A 12,489-nucleotide genomic window follows, 5' to 3' on the forward strand; every position below is an offset into this window, starting at 1 on the left:
CTCCTCAGCCTCCCAAAGTACTGGGATGACAGGGACAAGTTAAGCTTCTAAGAAGTTGCTTATGGTGATACATGGGGCTCATTCTTTCCTGGCAGGGACCTTTGGGGCTTTGTTAAATTGTTTGACTCTGTCATTCCTAAGTGTAGAGTCCTTTAGAGGCTCCTTGCTGTTCCCTGACGAAGCCCTCAGACGCTCATGGTCTGACCCCTCGCCACCCGCCACCACCCTGTTCTTTCCAGCTGACATGGCTTCCTGGAAGGAGGGACTGGCCCCAGGCAAACACTCAGCAGGAGCTCAGCAGAGATGAACGCCTGGCAACACCATGCACATGAGCTCCACACCACAGGGCTGTCCACGGTGAGCTGCGAGGCTGGAAGACGGTCCTGGAGCAGTGAACTGCGGAGGAAAGAAAGCTGCCCCGCACTGGGCCACTGTTCACCAGCAGCGTGACCTTCAGCAGTTTCTTCTGCCAAATGGGATGTTTACTTCACGGACGGGAACCGAGTGCACGAATTGAACTGGAGCGAGTGGCCCTCCTGGCTGACAACCCACCAACATCTTGGCAGGGCCTGGTGCTGAGGCCTCTCCCCACCCTGACGGAACAGTCAGTTGGAAAACAGCCAGTAGCTCCATTTCCACTATGGTCTTATAGTGACGCATAATACTCTACCATAACTGTCAAAAATCCTAAAAGCTCTTTCAACCCTGAGATTCTGCTTCTGGGCTGGGTGGGTGACTCATGCCTGTCATTCCAGCCAAGGAGGCCAAGGTGGGTGGATCACCTGAGGTCAGGAGTTCGAGAGAGACCAGCCTGATCAACATGGTCTCTACTAACAATACAAAAAAGTAGCTGAGCATGGTGGCAGGGGCTGGTAGTTCCAGCTACTTGGGAGGCTGAGGCAAGAGAATCGCTTGAACCCAGGAGGAGGAGGTTGCAGTGAGCCGAGATTGCACCACTGTACTGCCTGGACAACAAGAAGAAAACTCCATCTCAAAAAACACTGATCACCAGACACTGAAAATTAAATTACAAGAAAAAAAAAAAAAGAGTACCGGCATTGAAAGGGAACAGGACTCCAAAATGGACAGTCCACAGGTGAGACCTCAGGCACATTTCTGGTGGCCTGCAAATCATTCCCTTTTGGTGGCTACCTCTTCCACCCCTGTAAAAGGCTGACTGTGAGTCCAGAAGGGGCTCAAGAGCTCTACGTCCTTCCCTTGTGAATGGCCCCGAGGCCACGCCCCATGTCAGAGACGATGTGACAGCCTCCTGTCTTTGCTTTCCTCCAGAGGAGGCGCAGTCTCCTGCTCAACACTCTTCAAGGCCACGGTGTTCTTTAATTTCCTTAGTTTTGCCGCCAACTAATAACAACGGGCTTCATTTGCGGACCCAGAGGTTTTTAACCACCACCAGGTGTCACTGCAGCTAAGAGTGGGGTAGTCACATGCTCAAGGTCATGCAGCTATGAGCAGTGAAACCCGGACTCACAGCCAGCTCTGCATGGGTCTGAAGCTCATTCCCCTTTAACTTGCCCAGTTTTTTCCTCCTCAGCATCCAGTTGCTCACTCCTGCTATGAAAAGGAGGAAGAAAACAGCCAAGTGCATGTCTTTAGAATTCAATGTTCAGTTCCTTCCCTGCTGGAACTGTACAGCAGAGGCTGCAATGGCCTGATCTTATTCCTGGTGTCAAAGTGGCTGGAGAGAGTATCTTTTCTTTTTTCGAGACAGGGGCTTGCTCTGTCACCTGAGTGCAGTGGTGCCATTATAGCTCACTGCAGCCTGAAACTCCTGGGCTCGAGCCATCCTCCAGCCTTCCAAAGTGCTGGGATTACAGGCGTGAGCCACCACGCCCAGCCTGGATATCATCATAACATTATAACATCTTGCTTTTCAGAGTTTATGAGGTGCTTTTCTCACTGATCTTTAATTCTGTGAGGTTCCTAGGGAAGTTAGGATGATCCTCTTGTCCTAGGCAACGGAGGCTCAGAGAACTGGGACTGCATGTTACAGGCACACGGTGGGGGAGCAGGACCCCTTCTGCTGCCCCTCGTGCCACCTGGCCTGCATGAGCACAGTCATCTGTTACGTCAGATATCAGAAAACAAATGCCATATTTTACTGGCTTTATCATCATTATAGTGATCAACAGACAGTCCTGAATGTATTTACTGATCATTAAAAGTCAAGTCGTCCATGAAATTCATTTCATTTTCAGAAACAATTGTAACATTAAAGATTCTACTTACCATGTCCACGAGTAACTTCCAGACAGGCTTGAAGTAAAAAAGAAAGGATTTGTAAGACATATGTGTAAAGTGCCCTCATTTTTTTCCTGACAGTAAATGCACTGGCAGCAAACACTGGCTCTCAGCCATCAGGTTCCCCCCACCCCCCTCTACTGCTGCCCGTGCCTTACACCATCCCATCCATCTGCCATCTCCCACCTACTGCCAAAACCTCAGGGGAGAAAAAAACACCAAAGCAATTCTCTGTATTTCCTTCTGGGGGCCTGCAATGTGTCTGTCTTTCCCCTGTGCTTAGGGAAAGTCAGTGTCTTAAGGTTCCCAGGAGCCTCCGAAGCGTTTGTGAGGGGAGTTACCTTTCCCTCCTGCTTGGCCCACAAGTCCCACACTGCATTTAGGATGGCTGCTGTTGCCAGGTGCACCACGCCCTTCTCTGGACCAAGCTGGTTAGGAAGCAAAGCACAACAGCACTTCTTAGAAATGAAAAAGAGGTCTGAGCTTGATGGCTCACGCCTGTAATCCCAAGACTTTGGGACCGAAGCAAGCCTGGCCAACATAATGAAACCCTATCTCTCCTGAAAACAGAAAAATTACCCAGGTTTGGTGGTGCATGCCTGTAGTCCCTACTCAGGAGGCTGAAGTGAGAGGATCACTCGAACCCAGAAGGCAGAGATTGCAGTGAGCCTAGATTGTACCAGTGCACTCCAGCCTGGGCAACAGAGTGAGACTCTGTCTCAAAAAAAACAAAAGAAAAAGATGTTTAGGTCTTCCATCACGGGACACATTTCAAGAATTAAAAGGCAGCAATAGAAACCCACCTAAATGTGTTTTTTTTTTTTTTTTTTTTTTTTTTTGAGACGGAGTTTCGCTCTTGTTACCCAGGCTGGAGTGCAATGGCGCGATCTCGGCTCACCGCAACCTCCACCTCCTGGGTTCAGGCAATTCTCCTGCCTCAGCCTCCTGAGTAGCTGGGATTACAGGCACGCGCCACCATGCCCAGCTAATTTTTTTTGTATTTTTAGTAGAGACGGGGTTTCACCATGTTGACCAGATTGGTCTCGATCTCTCGACCCCGTGATCCACCCGCCTCGGCCTCCCAAAGTGCTGGGATTACAGGCTTGAGCCACCGCGCCCGGCATTTTTTTTTTTTTTTTTTTTTTTTTTTTTTTTTTAAAGATGAGGCTTCACCATGTTGGTCAGGCTGGTCTTGAACTCCTGACCTCGGGTGATCCACCCGCCTTGGCCTCCAAAGTGCTTGGATTACAGGTGTGAGCCATGACACCCAGCCTTAAACCCATCTAAATGTTAAGGTTTTTTTTTGTTTTTGTTTTTGTTTTTTTTTCAGACAGAGTTTCGCTCTTGTTGCCCAGTCTGGAGTGCAATGGCGCGATCTCGACTCGCCGCAACCTCTGCCTCCTGGGTTCAGGCAATTCTCCTGCCTCAGCCTCCTGAGTAGCTGGGATTACAGGCACGCGCCACCATGCCCAGCTAATTTTTTTTGTATTTTTAGTAGAGACGGGGTTTCACCATGTTGACCAGGATGGTCTCGATCTCTTGACCTCATGATCCACCCGCCTCAGCCTCCCAAAGTGCTGGGATTACAGGTTTGAGCCACCGCGCCCGGCTCCTTTTTTTTTTTTTTTTTAAAAAAAAACAGTTGCTAACCTACTGAAGAGTTGTAAGAATAGTAGGAAAAACACCTGTCTTTTCCTCTCTTCTCTCTCTCCCTCTCTCTCTCTCCACACACACACACACACACACACACACACACACACACACATGCACAGACCTCACACACATATATATGTACTTCTTTTTTTCTGAACCATTTGAATAAAGTTGCAAATATTGTCGCTCAGGCTGGAGTGCAATGGTGTGATCTCGGCTCACTACAACCTCTGCCTCCCGGGTTCAAGTGATTCTCCTGCATCAGCCTCCCAAGCAGCTAGGATTACAGGCAAGCACCACCATGCCCAGTTAATTCTGTCTTTTTAGTAGAGACAGGGTGTCTCCATGTTGGTCAGGATGGTCTCAAACTCGAGACCTCAGGTGATCCACCTGCCTCAGCTTCCCAAAGTGCTGAGATTACAGACATGAGCCACCATGCCCAGCCTATAAAATATAATAAAGCTCTTTTAACCCTAAATATATCAGTATACAGTTCCTGAAAACAAGGACTTCTAAAGTATAACCTTAGTACAATGATCACACTTAGGGAATACAACATTGACAGAATACTGTCATCTAAAGGATAGTCCATAATTAAATAACACTATTTTTTTTTCCAATAATGTATTTTATTTTAGCCTAATCCGTATCCCATCTGGGATCACATACTGCATTTAGTTGTCATGTCTCTGTAGTCTCTTCTTAACTAGAGCAATTTTCCTTCTTCTTTTGTAAATGTTATCAGCATTTTAAACAGTATAGACCAATTGATCCATACAGCATCCCTCAGTTTGGCATTCCTTCATGATTAGATTCAGGTTATACATTTTTTGGCACAAACACTACACAAGTGATGATGTCATTTTGTTTTATTATTAGGGTTATTAGGGTTGTTAACTTTTACCGCTTGGATAACTTAGTGTCCATTTGGTGTCTCTACTGGGAAGTTACCATTTCATTTTCCAAGTTAAGGAGGTTATTATGGTCCCAAAATTTGAGCATCTATTGATGACTCTTGCCTCAATTAATTGTAGGTATGACAGTTATGGTTATTTTCTGATGTTATCATTCCTTTCATATTTATTAGATTTTAATCAGCTATAGTGGTGGGCTTGACCTTGTTATCTTTTTTAAAAAGTTTATTTATTATTTTTATTTTTTGAAAGTAAAGATGAGGTCTCACTATGCTGCCCAGGCTGGTCTTGAACTCCTGGCCTTCTGTGATCCTCCTGCTTCAGCCCCAAGGTGCTGGGATTATAGGCATGAGCTACTGTGCCCAGCCAATTGTTCATTATCTGAATGGACTCATGGATTTTATTCAATGAGTTATAAGCCATTGCTATCATATTTATTTTGATGCTCAAATTCAGCCAGTGGGAACTTCTTCAAGGTGACATCTTCCTTTTTTTTTTTTTTTTTTAGAGACAGGGTTTCACCATGTTGGTCAGGCTGCTCTCGAACTCCCGACCTCAGGTGATCCGCTTGCCTCAGCCTCCCAAAGTGCTGGGAATACAGGCGTGAGCCACCACACTCGGCCTCAAGGTGACATCTTTCAAGGTAAGTTTAATATTCTCTGTATAAAGTAAAAGATGAAATCCTAGCCACTATGGAAAGTACATTCTCGTGTGCACTTCTCTGTGCATGGATGGGAGACCGAGCCAACTTAGGAAAAGACAAAAGCCAGTATCTATCTAGAAAACTCCATCGTCTCAGCCCAAAATCTCCTGAAACTGATAAACAAATTCAGCAAAGTCTCAGGATACAAAATCAACGTGCAAAAATCACAAGCATTCCTATACACCAGTAACAGACTTAAAGATAGCCAAATCAAGAATGAACTGCCATTCACAATTGCTACAAAGAGAATAAAATACTTAGGAATACAACTAACAAGGAATGTAAAGGACCTCTTCAAGGAGAACTACAAGCCACTGCTCAACGAAATAAGAGAGGACACAAACAGATGGAGAAACACTCCATGTTCATGGTTAGGAAGAATCAACATTGTGAAAATGCCATACTGCCCAAAGTAATTTACAAATTCAATGCTATTCCCATCAAGCTACCAATGACCTTCTTCACAGAACTGGAAAAAAACACCTTAAACTTCATATGGAACCAAAAGAGAGCCCGCATAGCCAAGTCAATTCTAAGCAAAAAGAACAAAGCAGGAAGCATCACACTACCGGACTTCAAACTATACTACAAGGCTATAGTAATCAAAACAGCATGGTACTGGTACCAAAACAGAGATATAGACCAGTGGAACAGAACAGAGGCCTCAGAGGAAATACAATATATCTACAACCATCCGATCTTTGACAAACCTCACAAAAACAAGCAATGGGGAAAGAATTCCCTGTTTAATAAATGGTGTTGGGAAAACTGGCTAGCCATGTGCAGAAAGCAGAAACTGGACCCCTTCCTGACACCTTACACTAAAATTAACTCCAGATGGATTAAAGACTTAAACATAAGACCTAACACCATAACAACCCTAGAAGAAAATCAAGGCAAAACCATTCAGGACATAGGCGTAGGCAAGGACTTCATGACCAAAATGCCAAAAGCATAGGCAACAAAAGCCAAAATAGACAAATGGGACCTAATCAAACTCCACAGCTTCTGCATGGCAAAAGAAACAGTCAGTAGAGTGAATCAGCAACCAACAGAATAGGAAAAAACTTTTGCAGTCTACCCATCTGACAAGGGGCTGATATCCAGAATTTACAAAGAACTAAAACAGATCTACAAGAAAAAAACAAACAAGCCCATTCAAAAGTGGGTGAAGGATATGAAGAGACATTTTACAAAAGAAGAGATACAGGAGGCCAACAAACATATGAAAAAATGCTCATCATCACTGGTCATTAGAGAAATGCAAATCAAAACTACATTGAGATACCATCTCACACCAGTTAGAATGGCGATCATTAAAAAATCTGGAGACAGCAGATGCTGGAGAGGATGTGGAGAAATAGGAACACTTTTACACTGTTGGTGGGAGTGTAAATTAGTTCAAACATTGTGGAAGACAGTGTGGCGATTCCTCAATGACCTAAAAATAGAAATCCCATTTGACCCAGTGATCCCATTACTGGGTATATATCCAAAGGATTATAAATCATTCTACTATAAGGACACATGCACATGAATGTTCATTGCAGCACTGTTTACAATAGCAAAGACCTGGAACCAACCCAAATGCCCATCGATGATAGACTGGACAGGGAAAATGTGGTACATATACACCATGGAATATTATGCAGCCATCAAAAACGATGAGTTCGTGTCCTTTGTAGGGACATGGATGAACCTGGAAACCATCATTCTCAGCAAACTGACACAAGAGCAGAAAATCAAACACCGCATGTTCTCACTCATAGGCGGGTGTTGAACAATGAGAACACATGGACAAGGGGAGGGGAGCACTACACACTGGGGTCCGTTGGGGGAAAATGGGGGAGGGATGGGGGGTGGGGAGGTGCGGAGAGATAGCATGGGGAGAAATGACAGATATAGCTGAGGGGAAGAAAGGCAGCAAATCACACTGCCATGTGTGTACCTATGCAACAATCTTGCATGTTCTTAACATGTACCCCAAAACCTAAAATGCAATAATTAAAAAAAAAAAGCCGGTTTATCACGGGACAAAGGTAAAGATCAGGGTACTGAATTCGTCTTACTGTGTTGGAATCCTTTCTCCGGAGCTTCACTCTTTCAAGCCTTGAATTTATAGTTCATTAGTTTAAATACCAAACTATGCACATGAAAGGTATGACAGCCTTCCCTTTTTTTTTTTTTTTTTTTTTTTTTTTTTTGAGACAAAGTTTCACTCTTGTTGCCCAGGTACAGTGGTGCAATCTCGGCTCACCGCAACCTCTGTCTCCTGGGTTCAAGCAATTCTTCTGCCTCAGCCTCCCGAGTAGCTGGGATTACAGGCATGCACCACCATGCCCAGCTAATTTTGCATCTTTAGTAGAGATGGGGTTTCTCCATGCTAGTCAGGCTGCTCTCGAGGTGATCGAGCCGCCTTGGCCTCCCAAAGTGCTGGGATTACAGGCATGAGCCACTGTGCCCAGCCGGTCTTCCATCTTTTCATCTTTGCTCTTCTCACTGTTTTCTCTTTAATGACCTTCTCTTATATCTCGAATACTACTCACGTTATTTCTCCCTAGAAAGATTGCCTATTTGGTACTTTATCCTCTAGACCACTTTCCAATCAGGGAGGAGGAGATGAGGTCCTTAGAGAAGAGAGAGCGCTCAGGACCCAACTCTCAGCACCTCATCTCCCTAGTAGAACATTTTATTCAGCTAAATTTAGGCTTGAGTCATTTAGATCATCAGTCTTACATAAATGAGTTGTTTACCTCAAAATACTTATAATGTAAATGACTCAAGCCCAAATTTAGCTGGATAAAATGTTCTGCTTTAAAATTATAAACCCATCTCTAGGCTGGGCGTGGTGGCTTATGCTTGTAATCCCAGCACTTTGGGAGGCCAATGGGGGTGGATCACTTGAAGTTAGGAGTTCGAGACCAGCCTGGCCAACATGGCAAAACCCCATCTCTACTAAAATTACAAAAATTAGGCAGGTGTGGTAGTGCACGCCTGTAGTCTCAGCTACTTGGGAGGCTGAAGCAGAAGAATCGCTTGAACCCAGGAGGTGGAGGTTGCAGTGAGCCAAGATTGTGCCACTGCACTTCAGCCTGGGTAATAGAGTAAGACTCCATCTCAAATAAATAAATAAATAAATAAATAAATAAATAAATAAATAAATAAATAAAAACCCATCTCTATTTTCACATTTGTTACACTCAAAGGACATCTCAGACCTTGGTAATATTACTTATATGAGCATTTTACAAAATAGGTCCCTTACCCATCTGAGCTGCCCATCACTCGCGAGCTGCCTATAGAAGCCTCTGAAGTCACCAACAATGTCCTTGAGGTCCTTGTTGAGCACATGGTGGGCGAGGGCGTTCACTGCACAGACAACTATTTAAAAAGGATTGAACTCTTGTTTATGCTTTTATATTAGGTCAAGAAATTAAGGCATGTAAACATCACAAACGTGAACATTTTATGAAAAATTAAATCTAGGCCAGGCGCAGTGGCTCACACCTGTAATCCCAGCACTCTCGGAGGCCAAGGCAGGTGAATTGCCTGAGGTCAGGAGTTCCAGATCAGCTTGGCCAACATGAAAACACTATCTTTACAAACATTAAACTTCTTACTATTGACTTACTTATTATTTTTCTTTCTTACTATTGACTTTATTATTACTACATTTTTATAAGTAATTTGAAGGTTAAATTCAATTTGGGTCAGCATTACCATCAATTATTTATTTTTGGTACCTTTAATTATAATTTTTTTGAGTCAAGGTCTCACTCTGTCACCCAGCCTGGAGTGCAGTGGTGTGATCTTGGCTCACTATAATCTTCGCCTCCTGGGCTCAAGTGATCCTATCACCTCAGCCTCCTGAGTAGCTGAGACCACAGGCTCGAGCCACCATGCCTGCCTAATTATCATGCCTGGCTAATGTCTTATAGTTTTGGTAGAGATGGGGTTTCCCCATGCTTCCCAGGCTGGTCCTAAACTCCTGAGCTCAAGTGATCCACCTGCTTCGGCCAACCAAAGTGCTGGGATTATAGGCATGAGACACTGATCCCAGTCCTTCACTGTAATCTTGAATGCCTAGCCTCAAGCAATCTTTTTGTCTCAGCCTCCTGAGTTGGTAAGACCTACAAGCAACACCACATCCAGCTCATTTTAAATTTTTTTTTTTTTTTTTTTTTTTTTTTTTTAGGCAGAGTCTAGCTCTGTCGTCAGGCTGGAGTGCAATGGCACAATCTGGGCTTACTGCAACCTCTGCCTCTTGGGTTCCAGCAGTTCTCCTACCTCAGCCTCCAGAGTAACTGAGATTGCAGGTGCCTGCCACCACACCTGGCTAATTTTTATATTTTTAGTAGAGACAGGATTTCACCATGTTGGCCAGGCAGGTCTCAAACTCAGGTGATCCATCTGCCTTAGCCTCCCACAGTGCTGGGCTTACAGGCATGAGTCACCATGACCAGCCAAAATTTTTAATTTTTTTGTAGTGACAAGGTTTTGCTATGTTGCACAGGGCAGGGGATGGGGAAGTTCTGGAACTCTGGGCTCAAGCAATCCTCTCACCTCAGCCTCCCAAAGTGTTGGGATTACAGGCAAAAGCCACCATGTCCCATGGTGTTTTACTTTAAAAGGCTTTCTTGGACCTGGCACTCACTCCTGCAGTGCCAGCACTTTGGGAGGCTGAGCTCAGGAGTTTGAGATCAGCCTGAGCAGCATGGCAAGACACCATCTCTACAAAAAATACAAAAATTAGCCAGGCGTGGTAGTGAACGCCTGTGGTCCAAGCTACTTGGGAGGCTGAGGTGGGAGGATCATTTGAGCTCTCGAGGCAGAGGTTGCAGTGAGCTGAGATTGTGTCACTGCACTCCAGCCTGTGTGACAGAGCTGGACCCTGTCTCAAATAATGATGATGATAATAATAATAATAATAATAATAATAATAATAAAAGGCGTTTTTGTGTTAAGATGATGAATAAGTAAAGTAACCCTTTGATATTTTGCCAGTTCTAGGAAACATTTAGCCTATGTTGTGTAAATGGCCACAATAATTGAATCAAGCCATCAACTTAGCTTCAAAGAAAGGAATGTATTCCAAAACGTTTTGATAAACTTGTTTGGTGTTGCCATGGATTCAATAGTCAAAAATTTTCGGTCATTTAATAGGACAGTTACAGAGGTACAGTTTTACTGTCAATAAGATCCTGAGAAGGACACTTTTGAAAGTGATGCTGTTTCTGATGGTGGTTTTGTATAAGTTTAATTCAAAGAAAAAAATAAAATAAAATAAAAAATAAAAATAAAAAAAAGAAAGTGATGCCCCAGGTCAAGTGTGGTGGCTCACGCCTGTAATCCCAGCACTTTGGGAGGCCGAGGCAGGTGGATCACCTGAGGTGAGGACTTCGAGACCAGCCTGGACAACATGACAAAACCCCGTCTCTACTAAAAATACAAAAATTAGCTGAGCGTGGTGGTGGGTGCCTTACTTGAGAGGCTGAGGAAGAAGACTTGCATGAAAACAAGAGGCGGAGGTTCCAGTGAGCCGAGACTGTGCCATTGCACTCCAGCCTGGACAACAAGAGCAAAACTCCACCTCAAAAAGGAAAGAAAGTGGTGCCCCGAGCTTTCAGCACATTACTAACTAAGGGTGAAACAGCTCTCAGACGATTGCATACTTGTGGTCAGATGTAGCATTTGGGGCTGAACCAGCCATGCCAGGCTCTCTAGGGCTTTTGTTAATGGTGTACACAATCATTCTGGTTCAGATGTTCATTTCCTAGACGGTTGATGCTCTTAAATTAAAGAAAATCTGAAGTAAGTCAGTGAGTCATAGTGAGGTACGTTATTATTGACACCAAACCACTGTCTCAGGGATTTGATTGTTGCTATAAATCACGGACTGAAGCCCACCTCTGGTTCATGGCACAATAGCAAATGCATTAACAAAAGCTAAGGATGATCTCATTTTGATGGCTCTCAGAGATGCACAAGCATCACTTATGTATTCATCTACAGTGTGTGGATTTTTCTTGCTCAACAAGAGACTAGAATTTGCTGGATTCAATAGAAATTTGGGTTGTGAGGCCAGGGGTGGTGGCTCATGCCTGTAATCCCAGTACTTTGGGAAGGCTGAGGAGGGCAGATCACCTGAGGTCAGGAGTTCGAGATCAGCCTTGTCAACATGGTGAAATCTCATCTGTACTAAAAATACAAAAATTTGCAGGTGTGGTGTGGCACATGCCTGTAATCCCAGCTACTTGGGAGGCTGAGGCAGGAGAATCACTTGAACTTGGGAGGCAGAGGTTGCAGTGAGCAAGCCAAGCTCACGCCATTGCACTTCAGTCTGGGTGACAAAAGTGAAACTCTGTCTCAAAATAAAAAAAAAAGAAATTTGGGTTGTGGCAGGAAATTCAGTTAGAAAAGAAAAAAAGGGCCCTTGAAGGCAGCTTCTTGCCAACTAAACCCATGGGGTTTTCTCCTGTGACTCTATCTGTCCAGGGACTTCAATTCTCTGGAGCCTCTAGCACTGGAAGGACAGTGAGTAAAGTCTGTGGGTGACTTGTGGGTATCTGAGTAGGAATGGTGTCACAAACTCTTAAGGCTGGATTTTAAAAATTTTGTCTATTTAAAAATTCTTTCTTTGCATGTCCTTTTATTTTTCTATATTAAAAAAAAAACATAGTCCACATTGTACATATTATTATACATGTGTCCAAACCCACTGAATATACAACAGTGAGTGACTCCTATTGTAAACTACAGACTTTGGGTGATCACGATGTGCCAATACAGGGTCATCAGTTGAAACAAATGGGCCACTCTGGGCAGAATTTTAATAATGAGGGAGGCTGTGCCTGTGTGAGGACAGGGGTATGTGGGAAATCTTTGAAACTTCCATTCAGTTTTGCTGTGAACCTGAAACTACTCTAAAAAAATTAAGTTTTTTTAAAAAAGGCTGGGCAT

The 12,489-nt window shown here is 44.0% G+C and overlaps 1 protein-coding gene across 3 annotated transcripts in view; it reads right to left on the reverse strand.

The window, feature by feature from the left end:
- Nucleotides 1-12,489, reverse strand: part of ENOSF1 (enolase superfamily member 1) — a 44,055-nt gene that overhangs the window by 19,445 nt on the left and 12,121 nt on the right. For 2 of the 3 annotated variants that reach the window (XM_010335521.3, XM_003924797.4), the window contains exons 3-5: nt 8,795-8,910; nt 2,601-2,687; nt 2,248-2,274 (exon numbers count right to left, since the gene is read on the reverse strand). In XM_010335521.3, coding sequence (XP_010333823.1) covers nt 2,248-2,274; nt 2,601-2,687; nt 8,795-8,910 — 230 coding nt within the window. The remainder of the gene's footprint in view (nt 1-2,247; nt 2,275-2,600; nt 2,688-8,794; nt 8,911-12,489) is intronic. The other variant, XM_074383708.1, reaches the window with a different exon arrangement.

Source organism: Saimiri boliviensis, chromosome 13, assembly GCF_048565385.1.
Source record: "Saimiri boliviensis isolate mSaiBol1 chromosome 13, mSaiBol1.pri, whole genome shotgun sequence".
Lineage (NCBI taxonomy): Eukaryota > Metazoa > Chordata > Mammalia > Primates > Cebidae > Saimiri > Saimiri boliviensis.